Source organism: Brachypodium distachyon, chromosome 3 (assembly GCF_000005505.3).
Source record: "Brachypodium distachyon strain Bd21 chromosome 3, Brachypodium_distachyon_v3.0, whole genome shotgun sequence".
NCBI classification, from domain to species: domain Eukaryota; kingdom Viridiplantae; phylum Streptophyta; class Magnoliopsida; order Poales; family Poaceae; genus Brachypodium; species Brachypodium distachyon.
The window spans coordinates 46,732,846-46,753,282 of record NC_016133.3 but is presented as its reverse complement, the minus strand read 5'-3'; the positions used below and the strand labels follow the sequence as shown (position 1 = coordinate 46,753,282).

At 45.5% G+C, this 20,437-nt stretch overlaps 2 protein-coding genes across 2 annotated transcripts; one reads left to right on the top strand and one right to left on the bottom strand.

Annotated features, from left to right (window-relative positions):
• The first annotated feature begins 12,380 nt into the window (after nt 1-12,380).
• Nucleotides 12,381-13,778, top strand: LOC100842252 (probable F-box protein At2g36090). The gene has a single exon (XM_003572537.4). It carries the CDS (start codon nt 12,522-12,524, stop codon nt 13,488-13,490), a length of 969 nt encoding a protein of 322 aa, XP_003572585.1. The 5' UTR covers nt 12,381-12,521; the 3' UTR covers nt 13,491-13,778.
• Nucleotides 13,779-14,302: 524 nt separating this feature from the next.
• On the bottom strand, nt 14,303-20,169 carry LOC100822354 (mitochondrial fission protein ELM1). The gene is made up of 10 exons (XM_003575032.4): nt 19,746-20,169; nt 19,338-19,570; nt 17,645-17,741; nt 17,376-17,525; nt 17,170-17,296; nt 16,071-16,183; nt 15,927-15,990; nt 15,744-15,837; nt 15,542-15,650; nt 14,303-14,857 (listed from the first exon to the last, which is right to left on the bottom strand). The coding sequence occupies exons 1-10, from the start codon at nt 19,926-19,928 to the stop codon at nt 14,759-14,761; spliced, it is 1,269 nt and encodes a 422-aa protein (XP_003575080.1). The 5' UTR covers nt 19,929-20,169; the 3' UTR covers nt 14,303-14,758.
• Nucleotides 20,170-20,437: the final 268 nt, after the last annotated feature.

Genomic DNA, 20,437 nt, shown 5'->3' with positions numbered 1-20,437 from the left:
CTGAAGTTAAAAATCAGCATGATAAAAGAATAAAGATAGTAAGATCTGACCGTGGGGGGGAGTACTACGGTCGTCACACCCCATATGGTCAAGTCCCTGGACCTTTTGCAAGGTTCCTAGAGGAGACTGAAATAGTTGCCTAGTATTCAATGCCGGGCGAGTCTCAGCAAAATGGAGTAGCTGAAAGGCGTAACCGTACTCTTATGAATATTATGCGCAGTATGATGAGTTATTCCACCTTACCATTGGGATTGTGGATGGAGGCATTAAAAACCGCCATTCACATCATCAATAGAGTACCAAGCAAGTCGGTGCCCAAAACACTGTACGAGCTGTGGACAGGTAGAGTACCCTCTCTACAACACCTGCGGGTGTGAAGGAGCCCTGCTAAGGCCAAAGTGTTTAACCCAAATATTGCAAAATTAGATACCAAGACAATAAGTTGCCATTTCATTGGCTATCCTGAAAGATCAAAATGTTTTCATTTCTACTGTCCAGACAGATACACAAAGTTTGTAGAAACAAGACACGCCGTCTTCTTAGAGGACGAAATGATGAGGGGGAGCACGGTAGCTCGAAAAGTTGAGCTTGAAGAAAAGATGGTGCATGCACCTAATCTGATGACTCAGGAGCCATTCTTTTCACTACCTGTTATTGCCGCACCAACGATCCCTGAGATTGTGGTGCCAACACCTGTTGCAACTCCACACATGGCAACAATGAGTGAAAGTCCGGAACCTGTCCGTCAGGAGCCGACTCAACCCATTGTCGCACATGAAAGGGAACTGCAGCATCCACTTCTAGAAGATGCGCCGCATGTAGAGACACAGAATGTGCCAGAAATTGAGACCCCTAAAAGGTCTCAAAGAGTAAAGAGATCAACCGATCCTAAAGATTATAAAGTTTATAATACATAAAGAGTTCATATGGAGAATGATCCCACTTTATATGAAGAAGCCATGAGAAGCCCTCACTCATCGAAGTGGCTGGAGGCCATGGAAGACGAGATGAAATCGATGAGTTCCAACGAAGTTTGGGACTTAGAGAAAATTTCTAAAGGAGCCAAAACGGTAGGCTGTAAATGGGTCTACAGAACCAAATATGACTCTAGAGGGAATACAGAAAAATACAAAGCACGACTTGTGGCAAAAGGATTTACACAAAGAGAAGAAATAGATTACAATGAGACATGCTCACTCGTCTCATGCAAGGATTCCTTTAGAATCATAATGGCACTAGTGGCGCACTTTGATTTAGAGATACATCAGATGGATGCAAAGACGGCATTTCTAAACGGGGATTTAGAAAGAAAAAAAGGTCTACATGAAACAACCCAAGGGTTTAATCATGGAAGGCAAGGAAAACATGGGATGCCGCCTAAGGAAATCCATTTATGAATTAAAGCAAGCCTCTAGACAGTGGTATCTAAAATTTAATGAGACTATTAAGAAATTTGGGTTTAAAGAGAATGTTGAGGACAACTGCGTTTATGCAAAGTTTAAAAGTGGGAAATACATTTTTCTAATTTTGTATGTGGATGATATCTTGCTTGCTAGCAGTGATGTCAGTCTACTACTAGAAACAAAGAAGTTTTTGTCCTCAAATTTTGATATGAAAGATCTTGGTGATGCATCATATGTTTTGGGCATAGAAATTCAACGAGATAGGAAAAATGGGGTTCTAGAACTATCGCAAAATGCATATTTAGAGAAGATTCTAAAGAAATACAATATGCATGCGAGCAATGCCACACCTGCACCTATAGTTAAGGGCGACAGTTTTGGAAAATTTCAATGTCCCAAAAGCCAATACGAGATTGATCAAATGAAAGCGGTTCCATATGCTTCGGCTGTTGGAAGCCTACAGTATGCACAAGTGTGCACTCGCCCCGACTTAGCTTTTATCACCGGAGTACTCGGTAGATATCAAGAAAATCTAGGCATAGAACACTGGAAAATGGTAAAGAAATCATTGCGTTATGCGCAAGGCACAAAAGACCTCATGCTAACATATGGAAGATTTGATTTCCTAGAAATAAGAGGATATTCAGATGCGGATTTTGCGGGAGACAGAGATTATAGAAAATCCACGTCAGGGTACGTATTCACTCTCGCAGGCGGGGCTATTTCATGGAGAAGCTCCAAACAGTCAATAGTTGCATCATCCACGATGTATGCAGAATTTATAGCATGTTATGAGGCCACAAGGCAGGCGATATGGTTAAAGAAATTTATACCCGACTTGAAAGTGGTAGATTGCATTGACAAACCACTAAAGATGTACCGCGGCAACCAGCCCGCGATATTCTATACTCACAACAACAAGTCGAGTAATGCTAGCAAACCAATAGAGATAAAGTATTATGTTGTGAAAGATAAAATCTAAGATCACACTATAAATCTCGAGCATATGAGGACAAAGGATATGCTCGGTGGTGAAACGAGTAAAGTAAAAGGTATACATTTAAAAGTTAAATGTTGAGATCAATGGGGAGAATGTTAGGATGATCTCATCTCCACCCGCGTGGGCCAACGGCCCATCGGGCCCTTAGATCTAATGCGCCATGATCGGGGGCGCCCAACCCAATATGGTTGGCGGGCCCCTGTTACACTGCGCTATATAAAGAGGTTGGGGCCGGCAGCACGCAACACGAGGTTCGTCGTTGTGCCGCACACCCCACCGAACAAAGCCTACCGATCTAGGGTTCGCGTAGGAGTAACGGGAAGCTCCGCCAGCTGCTCGGCCGCTCGCCGTCGCTCTCCCTCGCCATCACGTTGTCTACCCTGTCGGCCTCATCCAGCCAAGGAGAAGGTACTTTTTCTCCCCTCTCTCTCCCTTTATTCCCATACCAATGCCAAGATGAATCACAGAAAAGATCTCTACCAGCTAGATTTACACCTAGATGAATCTAGGAGTTTAACAGAAACGACGAGGATAAGGCCGGGAAAGGCCCGTGGATTGGGACGTCCAAATGGTGACTCGTGGATCATATCCCAGGGAAACAAAGAGGATAAGGCTTTCCCGTGGATTGGGACGGATAAGGCTTTCCCGTGGATTCACCCAGGGAAAAGACAGGGATCCCGGAGGGAATCGAGACAACCAAATGAGCCCTAAAAGTATATTGTGACGACCAGAATTTGAATTCTGATGGATGAAATCATGCACCCACAACTCCACCACCACACCAAGAGGTGCTTCTCAAATACAGACCTGATATGGAAACACCTGAGTCTCTCACTCGATGCTCCAACCAAGAGATGGTCCAGTTGCCTATGGAGGGTTGCGAGTGGTGGGAGATCAGCGATGTCGCCTGTGAAAGGGTTGAGAAGGCGGACGGCGGTGTCTTCGTCCCGCTGCAGAACCAGAAGGCCATCTGCCGAGTCAACAAAAAAAGAACGCAGTGGTTCCTGAGTAGGACGAACTGGACACCGAGGAACGCTCCGGTGTCGAGGTTTAAGAAACGTATGTATCCACGGAGCTTGCCGTGGATCGGGTAGAGGCCCTCGGGAAACATCATCCTACGACGAGGGTGGAAGCGCGGATCCACGATGACGCGGCCGCGCGGGCAGATGGTGGCAGAACGCCAATGGGACAATGGGTGCAAACTGCACGGAAGCGGACATAGTCCAGAAAGTCGCCTGACAGCACGCGCCAAGCTACCAGAAGAACCAGATCTCCAGGCGGCAGGGACTGCTGAGCAGAGGCGCTTTCCTGTACGCTTGATTAGAGCCGACGGCGCCGAACGGCGCTTGCCGGTGCCGAGGCCGGGGCCTACCTCCAACGTGAAGCCCCGCATTCCCAAATCGCAGAATGCGAGACTAATTCCTTTCCTCGTCCAGAAAAACAATAGCAGGCTTTGCAAAGATCTTCGATTACAACGAAGTATACGGGGAGAACGGAAAGAAAAAGTAGGGCTTTGGGCAACCTGGTTCCTTATATACTGCTATTTCTAGTCTCCTAATTTGTGCGGATAAGATTACAATTTTTGAACGAATTTGTTCTAAATTGAGTGTAGGTTTAATTTAAGAGTAAATTCCACAAAATCATAGGTTTTGAGACGGACTTTTTAACAAGTCACAACATTTGTTAATTTGTCAGTAAAACAACATGTTTTGTGTTTTTTGGTTGGTGAGTTAGGAAGTGTGGGTTGACTCCAAGAAGATTTTTGAACAATGCTACCTAATTTCATGTTTGGTTAAATGGGACGGCCACTCAGTTTCACGTTTGGTTAAGAGATTGGTTCGGTAAAAAATTAAGTTCATCTTCTAGCTTCCCTTCTTCCACCATGGATTCTCCTCTCTGCTGAAATCTCTCAGGTCCGGCACTCTCGAGGCTGCCGCTGCTGGCCTTTGGGATCGAGGACTCTACTCGCGCTCGTGTCCCGCCACCGCTCGCCGTCGGGATCGAGGACGCTCACGCTAGTGTTCCGCCGCCGCTTGCCGTCGGCTGCTGGGCCTCGAGGCCCGCCCCCGCGCTCGAGGGCGGCACCGCCGCCGCTCGCACTCGAGGCCCGCCGACGCGCGTGCTCAAGACCGTGCGGCCGCGCTCAAGGTCGCGCTGCCACAGCCGCTCGCGCTCGAGGCCATGTCCCCTCGACATCATTGCCTCGCCGACGGCCCAGTCCAGACCGTGGGGTCGAGCTCCGGCAGCGGTTCTGGCGAGTGGGGACGAACTCCGGCGGCAAGGGGGACGAACTCCGGCGGCGGCTCAAACGATTGGGACGAGCAAGAGAGGGAGAAAGCACCGAGCGAGAGATAGCAGCGAGGGAGAGAGACGAGCAACACCGCGTGAGCCGTCCAATTCCACCGGCTCACGCGGACCACCAAGTTCACCAGCCAAACACCTGCAAAAAATTTTTTGGGCCACTTGGCACTGCGTTGGTTGGCCCCAACCCATGAACCAAACACATCTTAATTGTCTCACATCACCCAAAATAACGATTCAAATGATTTTAACAGTATTACTTACATTGGGTCCCGCCTGTCAGGCGACACATGTTTTTCATTGAACCCTCTTGCATTTTTTTCATCATCCCCTTCTTCTACAAAGTGATCAACAGACTACTCTCTCGACTAAAAAGGAGCTAATCTTGGGATGTTGTGGCGCCGGTCGTCTCCGTGGACGGCGACCCACACATCATCTCTTGCGCGACCATCCTCCTGCTCCGGTTGATGTGAGACGAGGGGATGAGAAAAAGATGCAAGGGGCTCAATGAAAAAAATGTGGCCTCTGCAAGCGGGACCCACATGTAAGAAATACTGTCATAATCGCTTGAATTGTTGTTTTGGGTGATGTGAGACAATTAGACACAAAACCTGTGGTTCTGCAGACAAATTAGCAAACGTGGTGCCTTGTTGAGAAGACTGCCTCAGAACCTGTGGTTCTATGAAATTTACTCTTAATTTAACAATCATAATATAATTAAATTTTGAGTAAATTTTAGAACATCACAGTTTTTGAGACAGTCGTTTCGCCAAACCATAGTTAACGCCAAACCGTCCGCAAAACCACACAATTTGATTCAGTTTGTCTCAACCAGTCCGAAATCAAGTGGTATGACTTGATTTCTTACAGGTGGGGCCCACCTATCGGATGCCACGTCGGCATCGAGGAGCCACCATTGGTGTGATGTGGAGAGGGGAGCATGAGGATTTAATCACGGGTTAATGCATCGGGTCGGGTCGATGCCTACGTGCATCTGACAGGTGGATGCCACCTCACAGCGCCAAGTTAGCGGTATGAGACAACGGAAATGGACGAATTCCGGTGACGAATACGATCTAATTCACAGCCCTAGTTTTCTCCTGTACGGCGACCACCTCCTTTAGATTGCAGACTGATCCTGAAACAAAAGGTCCAAAAGCCATATCTAGCCCAGTCCACAATTGACAACGTTTTATCCACGGCCTCCCCAGCTCGAGCCTTTGCTCGCCTTGACAAATTGTAGCCAGACTAGTAAGCAGCTGGCGGCCAGGCAGAAGAAAACAGCTGTTGACATCTATACAAGTAAGCCGCGAAGAAAGGGGCACCGATGGGAGGGTACACGTCGACGGTTCCTGTACCTTTCTGTCGCGGTTCTTCGCGCGTGGCTCTGCTGGACGCACGTCGACGGATACTGTGCATCCGTCGGTGCGTTTGTTCTTATCCACTCTAGTCCGTCGTAAAGCCTCCCTGCAGCCTTCCTTTTCTCCCCCTAGCCCCGTCTCTCCACCCTCCCAAGCGACCTGCCCCCTTCACTCTCTCCGCCCGTCGGCCTGCCTCCGCTGCTCCACGCCGCACTCTACGCGGAGAGGCCGAAGCCTAGCACCGCCGACCTCGAGTCTTGCCTGCCATGGCGCCCCCCTGCCCACCCAGGACGAGCCGTCCTCATCCGATCCGTAAGATCCCTCCTCGATCTAGGCTCCTAGGGCTCAGATCTGGTGATTGCTTTCGTGATTTTTTTGGGTGGGATTTGGTACATGCAGATGCAGTGCCGGTGCGCGGGCTGCGCCGGGAAGGTCAAGAAGGCGATGGTCTCCATCTGCAGTTTCGGAGGTACCGAGTACCAACAGCCTCCCTAACTCCTTGTATGATTTACTTTATGTGTTTTTGTTGCCTGAAAATACTTTGATTCTCGGGGACATTTTGCTTGAATTTTGGTGTGATAGAAGTCCGTACATCGAGAGCTTTACCAATGGCTAAAGACGAAGACAAGGAAGGACGTCAAAATTGTATCCACCGGCTGAGAATCATGATCAGGTACTTCTTTTGTCTACGAGGGCAGAATGAAGGGCACTGTCACATTCTTGGTTTCTTGAATGGATGTATCTTGATATTTACTTTGGTATCCACTGGAAATAGCAAATGATCATGTATACTGTGTGCTTGCTAGAAGGATAATACGCAGACCGGACTGCATGAAATTGAGGGTGAACATGTATTGGGCGAGAAAACCATTTAAAAGAACTGATAAATCTACAGAAGGGGACCAAGCATTGAATTTGGACGCCTGCATGTTTTTTAGCAGTTAAGGGAGCCACAGGGTTCCTATTTCCATACTGCTTTCACTTATCATGACTAAACTACTATCTGGTTGCAGAAAATGATATTGGTTCTTGGAAGTAGTTTAGGAGTTGGGGGTACTACAGCTTCAGCTTCACCTTTACCGGATCAGCTGTCCTGAGCTCTAGCACCATCAGAAATTCAGTCTGACGATGAGGACGTGGAGCCGATTGAGGAGCAGCCGCCGCGAGCAAGTTCAGAGCTGATTGCCTTTTGGGGGGGGGGGGGGGGTTGCTTCAGACCATAATAGCGAGTTGGGTACTCAGACCTTCGAGAAAATTGTAGTGGCAATATCTGTTCGCTCTGTTTATTTCTCTAGATAATATTATTTAGTAATATTTTCCTCCATAAGCTTTTATGGTTTCCATGATGCATGATAGTTGATAATCCGCTTGGGTTTTAAATGAGACCTTCCTTTTCCCACTTCTTAGTGTTAATCCTAAATGTGGCCTGAGGAGTCGAGGACAAAAAAACACAATGAGGGGAAGCAAATAGTTTAGAAGTAAGCAATATATCTCTTTTCAGAAGTTCATACACGAGGATTTTGGATATATCTGCATTCAATTGTAGTTGCAAGCTAGAACATTCCAGGTTTATAGCTCCTAGGATTAGCTTGCTAATTGCTATGTAAACTTTTTATGCCATTTTTCATAGGAACTACATGATCACTTAATCTTGATAGATGAGAAGATATCCAGTTTTCCCCCGATGGTCAAAGTGTTGGAGTATCCTCTCAAGGTAATTTCTTTATTCGCAGTTTAGTTATCACCAAGTGCTAATTTTATGACACAATAAGAGCCATGTCCTTTAGTGCAGCAGACCACTAAATCTTTGAATTTTCTTATTCTTACAGACTCCAAGCTTTTTTCCCTGACTATATATGGAATGCTTGGAATTCCTTTATCGTACCTGATGTGTGGTATAGGCCCCTCTACCATGCAATGAGGTATGCATCTAATATAGTTAATGTTTCCTGGCTTCCTGCTATGAACACAATATAATCTAGATCAGTCCATGCTTCTATTTCTATATTCCACTTCGTACCAGCCCTGTTTGCATAGCTTTGCTAATTAACAACAGAAAATTATTGATATTCTCTTCAAACAGAGGCTGTAAAGTATGGAAATGAAATTTCAACTAGATGGTGTTATACTTACTGAACTACATATCTCTGATCTCTCCACTGTATTTTTGCGCGGACTAGGAGTGGTCTTATTTTTTAATACTTGATCAACCTTGTGGTGTCAATTCCACAACCATGGGGGGCTATCATCATGCCCTATCTGGTGCTCTTTTGATTTAGTAATGTGTGGTTGCCTTGTCACTGGATTTGAACCAAAAGGAGCCTATGAAATTGAAGTGTGTTCTCTTCCTTTTGTTTTACCAAGTGTAAACAGACTTGAAAAGGATCATGTGTGAGTGTTCGATCTCCTATTTGAAACCTGCAGAATTATGAACTAGAATCTTGCGTCCATGATCCATTCACAATTTATGACCTTGACTGTTTGTACATGAAAAGTTGACCCAAATATACTTTGTTTTGATGATCCTTTTTCTGAAAATATATTGATTCCTCTAATTGTTGCATGTTTTATATCCTAGCATGTTAATTCAAGTTAAATATTTTCAGGGTCAGTTTCGTCTTCTTCAGTAATGAAGGTATTGAGTGATGATTGTGAACGCTTCATATCCTTCGCCCCCCTGGCCACTTGTACTCGAGCAAAACAGGTTTACTTTTCTTTTTTACATTTGTGACAAATTGGCAATTTCATTCTGCATGACACCAGAAATGTAATTTTTAAGGAGGTGGTACAACCCACCATGGTTCTCTGAAAGCATTCTCTCAACTCCTTACAATCCTCTTCTCATCTGAGAGAGTTTTGAGAAGGTTGTGCCTTTCCATTTCCTCTCTATTTTGTACCTAGCATGTTAATTCAAGTTAAATATGGAATCTCGGTCAATGTAATTAGTTGCTGGTACTCTAGCTAACTTAGTGTCATGTGTGATCTCCAAGATTTATTATACTTCACTGCGTAAGCTAAAAACCCATACATCTACTGCCCCATAAAGCTTAGTTGATCATATCAGGTTCAATCATGAACTTGTTTTTTGTGTCGCATTATTATTTGAGCATCTGGGTGGCACAAACAAGTTCTTAATTTTGATCATATCAGGTTTGGACCAACTCTTTTTATAATAGGATTGGGTTTCCTTTTTGAAATATTATAATAAGGACTAAACAACACCTTTTAGAATTGAGCATTGACTCTGCATTCTTATCAGAGTAAGCACAGATGCATGTGCTTGTAAGTAACACATGATTGTTGTGTTGCTTCTGATCATAAATATTAGATTATTAGCTGTAGCAGCCAGCAAGCTGTGTTGCTCTGCAGATTTGCAGCACACACTTGGTACTTGTTCTTGTTGTGTTAAATTTGATCTTAAAATGTCCAAATTCTTATTTAGTTTTCAAATTCGACCAGCTTTTGGGAGATAACGAACCAGCAGCAGACTAAAATTTCCAAATTCAAAATTTATTTATTACCCACCGCTGGTTTTCGTGTGTGGTCTCTTGGTTAGTAAATTACTGTCTAAACAACTTCCCATCTAATTTCAGGTGAAAGAAAACTATGGAATCTGAAGATGGTCTGACTCGCCCAGTTAGGGCATTCCTCAAACATCCACCTTAAAGAACAGAACCAAGTTCACCTCCACCATCTCCAGGTGTTCTAGAGTTCTTAAGCCCAGCCACCAAATGTTTGGGGTGCTCTTGGGTGCTCTGATCAGATGCAGATTTACAAGCATACCATCCTTACTGTCGAAAGAAGAGGCTAAAATGGTTCTCGTTTCATTTGGCTGTATTTTTGTTCAAAAAGAATGTGGAAGCCAAATGTAAATAGTTGAAGAATAGATGACTGAGTCGGGCGTGTGTGCTTTATCGTTTTGCATCCTTTATTTTTTTGGTTAATTGAACTGCATACATATACATTGAGAGATTAGCACCAATACAAATCATTGATCTCCTCTTGTAATTGACTTAATTTCCTGTAAACTTGATCTCCTCTTGTAATTGATTTAATTTTCTCTAAACTGTTGTCAAGAAACAATCAAGCGGGGGAATCATCATTAGCTAAAGAAAGAAAGAAGAAGATAAATGAGAAGCTAAAAATGCTAAATAAATTGGTTCTCTTGAAAGCATCTAGCAAAAACCTGTATATGTCCCGCATAAAATTTTTACGCCTGCTGCATAAACGTACGTCCCCAAATACCATCATAGAATGCACGCCCCAACCCAAATACCGGCATAGGCCTTGCGCGCCCCAACCCCTAGTGTACGTTAACAGCCGGCCGACCCCGCAAGTGATGGGACAAAAATATTAAGGCGGCTCGGGTTTAGGTGCGAGTACTGAGGTCACTGTTAGCTTCGGGCGGCGTGATTACATGATTTAGACAACGAATCCATGATGCATTGAACAGACTGATCGTGATTCATGAGGGTGATGCATGGCATCAAAAGGCACGGGAATGCATTTTAAAGAAGGAATTATAGGCCGACATGGTTTCAACTGCTCTCGTTTATTTAGCATGTCGGAAAGCTTTCTGCTTGAAGTTGTCCTGTGCTAAGCTCCTTTCTTTAACTCCATCCGCCGTTGACGCATCCCGGAACTATATATGGCCGCCGTGCCCGGATTGACAACCAGCATGCCTTTGCAGCGGATAACCCGTCAATAATGTTTAAGAAGTCATGGTTTTGCGGATAATTTTATCACCAGATTCAATTTTTGCTAATATGTCTGTAGAACCACATATTTTCGAGCAGTTTGTCTCAAGTAGCTCAAAAGGATCCACCTGTAAGGTGCCACATTGGCTAAAACCGACTCGGCCCTACCCGTTTCCTTTTGAGAGAAGTGCATGGAAGTGCACATGCTTCCCAAACGGGTCAGATCGGGTCGGGTTTACGCCGACGTGGTATCTCACAAATGGGTCCACATTTAAGGAATCATGTCAAACCAGATTAAATCTCTGTTTTGGACTACTTGAGACATGCTGTTCGGAAATGTGTGGTCCTGCGGACAGATCAGCAATAACACATTGGGTCACTTCAAAGGATCACGTAATGTTTCCAAAACAGATTGGTAACATTTCAGTAATAGTGATGCCGGCCGACTGCTGAAAGCATAACCGGTAGCGATAGATGAAGAAATGTTTAACAGATGTCGGGATGACGAGACAAACATGTTCTTATAATTTGGAATTTTGAGAAAGAGACCGGCCTAGGCGGCTCCTGTGCTATGCACACGTAAGGAAGGGCATCACGTCAGGCAAGAACGAGTAGCTTAGCCGGCAAATGCTCCTAGACCATAAACATAAAGCGATCGAGAAGCATAGGCATGTCGCCGTCCATCTGATCCAAATCGCGGAACTTAAACCTAAATAAGTCTACTTTGCCCCGAGGCCAATCTAATCGCACAGCCTTGCTTCAACTAATCCTGAGCTGTATGGCTAATACTAGATCATGCGACGGCGACACGAACCTTGCAAGCGGTCCGCGCCTATGTCGTCAATCTGGATGGAAGGAGAGATGTAGTTTTCTAATCAGAAATACAGAGGAACACAACTGCTTCAACGATTTCTTCCCGTTTGGACGTTATCCAAGAGAACTTCTCCCCTTGGAAGGAGGGCATATTTTTTAAGTGCACAATCCACAGCAGTACTGTTCTCTGTTCCTGGTACAGTGCAGGTGAAGGTACAAAAACTATGGCCCGAAAAGAAAGAAACTATCTGGAATTTGCATCTGGGCGTGCAAGTGCAAACACGCCGATCGTGCGCGTCCGTCGATACGGGCTAAACAAACGTAAAGCACCCCCCCGCGCGCACAGAACTCTCGGTTCGGAACCCCCCGCCTCCCACACGCCGCGAGGACGGCCGTCCCGGCTCGGCAAAGCCCGACTCGGACGCAAGGCTTCCATTTGCCATCCCCTCCTCACGCCTCTCTCACGCGTCGGGCACGTACATATGTATCCCGGTAAAATAAACTGTTGAAAAAGTATGCCGGTAATTTACAACGAACGAACGGCTCGTGCCGTCTCTCTCGTTGGCCGGACGTGCCCGGCCTGTCGGGCTGTCACGGCGTCATTTTCGCCAGGCCGACAGGGACGACACGACAAGGCATCAGCTCTCAGCAGGCACGGAATCAGCAGCAGGCATGCATGCCGCGAAATAAACAAATTAGAACCGCGACCCCGCGGTTTGCCTTGCCCGTAGGATCGATCGAGCTCAAACAAGTGGCCGCCCGCCTGCCTATAAAACAAGTCTTGGCCGCGTTGCCTGCTTTGCCATCGCATTCTTCCCGCTCGTCGTCTGGAGCTAGCTTTGGACTGTTTGCTTGACCTGTGTTGCCTGTGCCTACGCTAGCTGCTCCAGCTGCTTGCAGTTCTTAACAACAGCGCGCGGATCAGGACCGATCGAGACGCCAGGAAATGCCGGCGGCATCGACGACCACCGTGGAGGACCTGCCGGCCGACGTGCTGGCCTGCGCTCTGCGCCGCCTGGACGGCCCGTCCCTGGCCGCCGCCAGCTGCGCCACGTCCGGCCTCCGCGCCCTCGCCGCGGACCCGGGCACCTGGCGCGCGCTCTGCGTCGCGCAGTGGCCGTCGCTGGAGACGACGACGACGCAGCAGCACAACATCCTCCTCGACTCCCCGCAACGCCTCTTCGCCGACGCCTTCCCCTTCCCTTCAATCCCTTCGTCCACCACGGATCATCACGCCGCAGCAGCAGCACTACCTGATCTCCCTCTCCCCTGCGAGCTGATCTCCGCCGTGGACGTGTACCACAAGGGAGGATCAGCCTCAGCGCCGCTCTTCTCCCGGGTCCTGGAGACCTCCACGTCGTCGTCCTGGTTCCTGGCGTCGCCCTTCTGCGTGGACGCCGTGGGGAGCAAGGACCCGGTGCGGGCCGTGGCCTCGTTCTCCCCGGCAGAGCTCGAGCTCAGCTGGATCGTGGCCGACCCCCGAAGCGGCCGGGCCGTGAACGTGTCGAGCCGGCGCGCCGTGGCCGTGGACAGGCACTGGTACACGGGCGAGACGCTGGTGCGGTACGCGGTGGTGCTGGGCGGGTACAAGTTCGAGGCCACCGTCACGTGCTCCGAGGAGGCCGGGTACCTCAGGGAGGTCAGCCTCACCGTCGAGGACGCCGACGGCGCGGCGGTCAGCGGCGAAGGGAGCCTCCGGCTTCTCGCGGCGGCCATGGCGGGGCCGAGGAAGCTGGGAGGGGGTGATCAGGAGAAGGAAGCGGGGGAGGCCAAGAGGAGGTACGAGGAGTTCGTGAGGAGCAAGAGGGGGAGGAAGGAGTCCAAGGCCAGGAGGGAGGTGCTCGTCGACCTCTGCTGCTCCGCCGTCAGCGCCGTCGCCGTGCTCAGCTTCATCGCCTCCGTCGTGCTGCGGTAGAGTCAGAGTCTACGTACCGTGCGTGTCATCTGATCTCAATGCAGAGTGCAGAGAAATCACCGACAGAGATTCTTTTGTTCTTCATCAAAGTATTTCAAGCATGCATGTACATACTCGTGGTCGTGGGAGAATCGTTCTTTTAAGTATATTGATCGAGAACACGCAGGTTCACTATTCGTCTCTTCTTCTCTTGGTTAATTGGGCACTGAACCTATGTACTGATGAACATGTACGTCAATTTTTACTCTGAAACAAGAGGGAAAAAAAGAGATCCTATTTGTGCTGTTTGACCTGAAAATTATGGCAGTTCGAGTTGGAGACCACAGTCACAGTATTCACAATAAACTCTTGTTGGTCTACATCCATTAAACTGTCACAGAGTCACCGGGGAAAGGCGTACACATATCTTGTTATTTTCTGCCAACTGTATTGGCGAGGCTTCTTGCTGTCTGCCAATAAGCCATCTCTGTCAAATTACAGTTTTGTAATCAAAACCTAGTCAATCATATATACAATAAACACAGGGGATTATGTTATGACATAATTTGACAAAGCCGAGCAAATTTTCTGCAGCAAGGAAAAAAACAGAGCGGCATAGGCAGCTCAAACTAAGTAAACCACAGACTAACATGCACACGAACCAGCAATCGTACGTAAGATGACACAATTTGACACCACAATGTAACTTACAAACATGTGCCCGGAGCAGCACAAAAACAAGGAGCACTGCTGCTGTTCCACAGTCGTCCCAGTAACGGCGTTGCAACTGGAGCCAAGAATCCTAGGCCCACACATAAATAACGCAGAAGCCAGGCACAAATACCAACTACACAACACCTCAGTTTATACAAAGTATTCATTTTCGTAACAATCAGAACACTTGACACATCGCATAATTTGAACAATAAAACAGTATCATATAGACCTGAGAATCGTACACATAATTTACAGCATCCTATTGATCCTGAGAACCATACACATTGAAGTTTCACTTCAAATTCAGTTGGGTCCTTTCGTTAGGGTCAGACGTGCATAAAGAGGCAGATAAGAGGGTGACAAAACAAAAACATTTCCTGGGAACTGTGCGATCGCTCAAAAATGGGGTATAGTACCATCAAAAACTAAGCTTGTGTGCAGGCCATTCCATGGCTATATTATTCTTCATCCTCAATCCATGTGACGCTGTTAATCGGACTGGATAATTTGCTGTATAATATCAGAAGAGAAGCTGACACAGAATAATACACATGTCCTACTTATGATCACTATCATCCCACTGTCCACCCTCGTTCGGCAATCACCTCACGAACACGTGTAGCTACTTCAATAGCATCATTTAAGGGAGGGTAGCTCCAGCTATTTGAAATCTACAAGGAAAAGAGAAGTGATAAGCAATAGAAGTACATACTTGAGAAAGGCGACCAGCTATCACTTCAATGTCACAAGTTGTTTTACTGGTTTTCATCACTCTACCAGTATTATATTACAACGATCTTATGAAGGGTGGAACACAATTTAAATCATATAATACCAAGGCCATAGAACTTGCACTTGCCATCTAAGAAAATTCATGCACAGTTAAAACATATAGTTCTTTTGTATTTTGGTTTGAGCCTTATCATAAAATAAATTACACAGCCACAGGCCGCAGCTGTAGCATTTCCCACAGGAATTCAAAATCGATGGCAAGAAGAAAGTAAAAGAACATGCGCTAGTTCGCTGTTGTAACTATGCATGACTTCACAGTTCATGAGATTCCATTAGGCAGTTTTTATCTACAAAATTCAATTAGACAAATGCAGAAAATCAAAAAAAGAAAATGATTTAGACATTAGGATAAAAACTAATAAAATCGAATACACAGAAACCAAGCTCAAGGGGAAAGCTCCAGGATTTTGTATAAAATAAAAATCAATGATTAGTACTGTGACCCTTTTTTTAGAATCAGTACTGTCACCTTGTTTGAAAGAACCAAATGTGCCCAGACAGGAAAAGTTTTATCTAGTAGGTATGCAATTTTGTTTATCTTTACCAGGTCTAGGGGGACTTACATCTTCCAATCCAGTGAAAGGTCGGACAACCCCTCGCTCCCGTAGGGTCTTGTGGAAAGCTGAAAACTTCCATTTACAATGCTCGGTCCCAATAACGTAAACAGGCTTCCTGTAACAAATGTGATTGGAAGCTAGTCATGCAACATCATAAAGAATGTTGGCACTTGCTAGAAGTCATGCAGATAGGAAAATAGCAGCCTACCCTGTGCTACACGCCTCACTTAGCATACTTATGGAGTCTGCTGTTACAACAAAAGCATCAGCCCAAGCAAGATGGCCCATGTGCGGATTAGGTTCTGCACGAATAAAATTGGATCACAGGTTGAACAACTTGCTAAAGGACATAAATGCAGAAATACTTGGGGTGCTCTTTTTGAGAATCTACCTTCTCCATCCCAAATATAGATCTTCGGATGTTCAGCAAACTCTTTCAATATAACATCAGAGACCTGCCAGCAGACAATTAAATACAGCTGTCAAGTTTACTATGTTATACTATAACAAGCAACCACATTACCAAATGTTCTACCTTTTGTGGTGTTCTCCTAGAGAATGAAATTTTGACACTCCCACAGCTATCTAGTACATTGTACAGCGAAGTTATGAGCTGCCTGGCAAGGTCAACACCATACTTACAGTTCCCTGGTCGTTCGGAAACAAAATGTTAGATCACCTGATCTAAGCATGAAAATCAATAATTGAACCTATATAAACTGCAGCCAAAAAAGCACATGCACAAACAACATGTATGTTTGTTACTGGTCCCTAAGTTAGAAAGGAATGATATCCTCCTAGATGGTTTATACTATTTTCGACGGTGTAAAGAAAGAAAGAAAGAAAAATGTGGTTGTGCAACTGCCGTGGTTGGCTAATTACCAGATTCATCGACCCTGAGATTACTCAATGTACTAGTTCACTATGGAATTCAGTAGGGAAAGTAAGCCCAGACCACACAGTCACTGGTAGCTATGGATTTGCACAAACATTTAAATCATAACTTGTAACCACACAATTTAACTTGTTATCCAATTGAATGATGTGATACATTAGACATGTGGTAATCAAGGCATGTAACTAGCTGAAATTCTTCGATCTAATGTTTATATTCAATGAAATCAAATCCGTGACAACTGGTAAAAGGGCATATTATAATCAGCAAACGAATACTGCGTTAAATCCTGGATGCCCAAGAAAACAATGATTGCAGGGGGGCAAAAATGGGAAAATATCCATGAAAAGTTCACCATTTGGCTTTCATAAAGTAAGGTATGTTTGTGTTGCATCCTTATTCATCAAAACAATCGCATATTTTTCTTAGTGCAAAATCTGCAGATAAACTACTTTGCTCATCCTACGATTAACCAGTGATCAGATCTCCCTTGGGATAATCAGACCACAAAGCAAGCTCATCAAACATGAGATCCTTATAATCATTTCAATAAATAAAGAAATCATCATATCAAGATATCCTTGCTTCTTTCTGTGTCATTCTGTATATGTCCTCCAGATGGGATTTTTCCTGAGTATTAGCTGCAGCCACTTATATTTGTCTACAATTACTTGGCACTAGCATATGCAACCACACATAATGAATCTGCAAGATGAGAGAGAGAAAGAGAGAGATCTACTTGTGGGTCCTCCAATGTTGACAACCAGCAATGGCTTAGGTAAAGGGGCAAGTTCATCATGCCAGGCTATAGCAGCAAGACGTAGCACAGCAGAATCAGCTTGGTGCAGTGCGCCAACAGTAAGTACCTGAACTTCCAAAGTTGAGAATCAGAATGACATCACTGCAATTCATTTTCCATTTATGAGTAATGTGAATGCTGCATACCACATTCCTCCCAGGCGGTTCTTGTGGAGTAATCCATCTACGGAACAGGCGTGGAATTTCTTGCTGCCCACTTGCAGTTAAAGCATAATAATCATGACGAGGAGTCACCACTAAATCAAACCTATCAAGACGGGACCTGGGGTGCTGTATCTGAAGTTCAAAGAACAACACTAATGGAATTAAATGAAGATGTTTATGACAAGCAGTTGGTCTATTCTCTTGTTCTATCATATTTACATGTGACAATGAGAATCACAAAGTTAGTTTACCTGGATGACGAACGCATTATCAGAAGCCAAATGCCTTATCGAACTTGAGTATGATATGGTATCCCAACCACAAGCAACAACTAACGTTGGGCCTTCCCTGGAAGAATAAAGAAAAACATTATGTCAAATTAGCAGCTTAGCATACTTTTAGGAAACAATAGAATTCCTCCTTGAACCACATTGCACACAATTATAAGGTCGGACAATGCATAAAAAGGTGTGCGCATTCCATATGTAGTATGTCACGGTACAAATGGGAACAGCAAGTAATGCAGCTCCAAAAACTGATTATGTTCAGAAATGGATTGTTAGTTTGTTACACAGGAAGGACATCATAACACAAGCAAATTAGGTGAATTTATTGGAATTCCTAAATACTGTAACTTCTACATAGTCGTCATCTTTTTCAATCGATTAGCCTTATCTAAAAAGTGCTGATACAGTGGGACATGGGGATACGCCTGGATACGCGTATCCCTGAGTATCCCATCCGTGGGATACGCTGCGGATACGTAGGAGATACGGTACCCCAGTAAAAACCCAGCTGGAACCCTAACATGAAAGACACACACGCAAGGGGCACCAGAACGCACCTGCCGCCGCCTCGCTGGTCGCCGCGACCCGCGCCAAATCCCCCAGACCCCAGCTCTCCTCCCGGCGTAAAGCAAGCTCGAGCAAGGTACCTTCCCCTCATCTATGTCACCCCTCTCACTTGCTTGTTGCTGAATTGCTCTTCCTGCTCTATCTTCTTGGCTTAATGCTATTGTTCTTGCTGTTGTGTTGCGACCTGCCGTTGCTGGCTTGCTGCTTTCTGAATGCTTAGGTGCTGCTGTTGTTCACTTGTTGCTTGCTAGTGACATACAAATGATTGCCAAACTATACTATGCTTGGGATTTGGAAGGCATGTATGGATGGGTAAGCTAACTTCTTTACTGTTCTCAAATTTTCATGTTTTGTACCATTGAATATTATGTATATTTCAATTCCCAATACTCGCATGCAATGTATTTGGCAAGTTTGCAAAGACCACGCTTTGAGCGTTAAGGAAATTGAGGATCACTTAATTATTGAGGACTTCAAAAGGAGACATGGAGGCAACAAATTGAGCAGTCTTTGTATCTCATTTCACATCATAAAATTATCCTTGTCTTTAATTCCCCGTATGGCTGTTTTAGGAAAATGCCATATCTCACTCCCCTTATCTGTATCCCGCGTCTGTATCGCAGTATAGATGCTTTGTAGGAACTCACCTTAACTAGTTGCCAAAACTCTTGGACTATCTACCACTAGCTAAATGCATGTGCATTGATACCGAATTAAAATTATGTATCAACGTGTTCAAATGTTTGTGTCTTTACATTTCCCAATTTTGTGCTAAATAACATCTATCTCATATGATACATCGAATCGACTCTAATCCAAAGACCATGATATGCATATCTACCAGATAGAATGGGTGGCAATTACTGTGACTCGCTAGCAGTCTAGGGAGTAGTCTCGCTTGAGTGACACACACAACCACCAACGCAGATCTTTATAAGAATGAAGATAAAGATTTTATTTACTCAAGATGACCATTGGGATGAAAAGAAGCCTCAACATATGTTCTTTCATACATATAAAAGAAGGGAGTCTTTTTTTTTGCGGGTAATAAAAGAAGGGAGTCGAGGCTTAACAAGGAATGGACCCTTACTTGTCGAATGTATCACGAGCGGTGGCCACAATCTTCTTGGTGTCCACCTCCAGAACAGAAGACAACCCAACGTATCCACCATTCAGGACGTGATATGGCTTCCTCCCCTGAACCAGCAGTGCAAACCTCGTGTTGCGGAAGAAATGCCTGAGCACTTGGTCTATTAACTTGTGCATGGAAATTGGGAGGAAGTGCAGCCACTCGTTGATCCCCCCACTTGGCCTTGTGACGCGCTGGAATCCAGGTGAAAACAAAATTAACAAACAGAAAACTAGTTTTAGGACCAAGGCAATTTGAAACAGAGTTTTACTATCCTATCACGTCGTGCGGCGGCTGTGCAGGGATGAAAAAATGCTACGAGATGGTAGGCAGCACTGCAGCAGAAGAGAAGGGTTGGGGGTCACTGACGTAGAGGGTGAGGTGGTCGGCGAGGCCGAGGGCGCGGACGAGGCCGACACACTGGCTCTCGGCGCTGGGGGAGCTATTGCTGATGACGACGGCGCGGTGGACGACGTTGGCGCTGCCGCCGGTGAAGATCTCCGGCGTCTCCATGCCGCTGCCAGGGGGCTCGGGCAGCCGGATCGGCTTCATCGGCCTAGGGTTTGCCACCAATCCTGATGCTTAGGAGAGGATCCGTAGTTCGATTGGAATGGAAGTGAATTAGAGGTCTTGGGGGCGAGGATTCGCGGCACGGCGGCAGGATGGCGGCCTCTGGGGTTTCGGGGGTTTGGTGGTGTCGACCAGGCCGGAGCAGCGGTTACGTGTTTTCGTGGGATGCTCCGATTTCAGACATGGGCATGTTCTGGGCTCTCGATGAACTGTCAACTGTAGCCTCTCAAGAAAAAGAATTGGGTATTCCAAAGGCGTTTATAACGTCAGCCTTCTCTTAACGACGGCACGTAGAATAAAATCTGACGTGAAAAAGAGGAAAAGAAAAACAAAAGTCTTCTCTTAATTAAGAGATGATATCTTCAAAAAATGATAAGACAAAGATAAGGCAAATTTCCCATTGTACTAGATTTTGACTTTCTTAGCATTTATTTAGTTAATTTTATTCATCTAAATATTAATTTTAAGATATAACACTAAGAGATAACCCA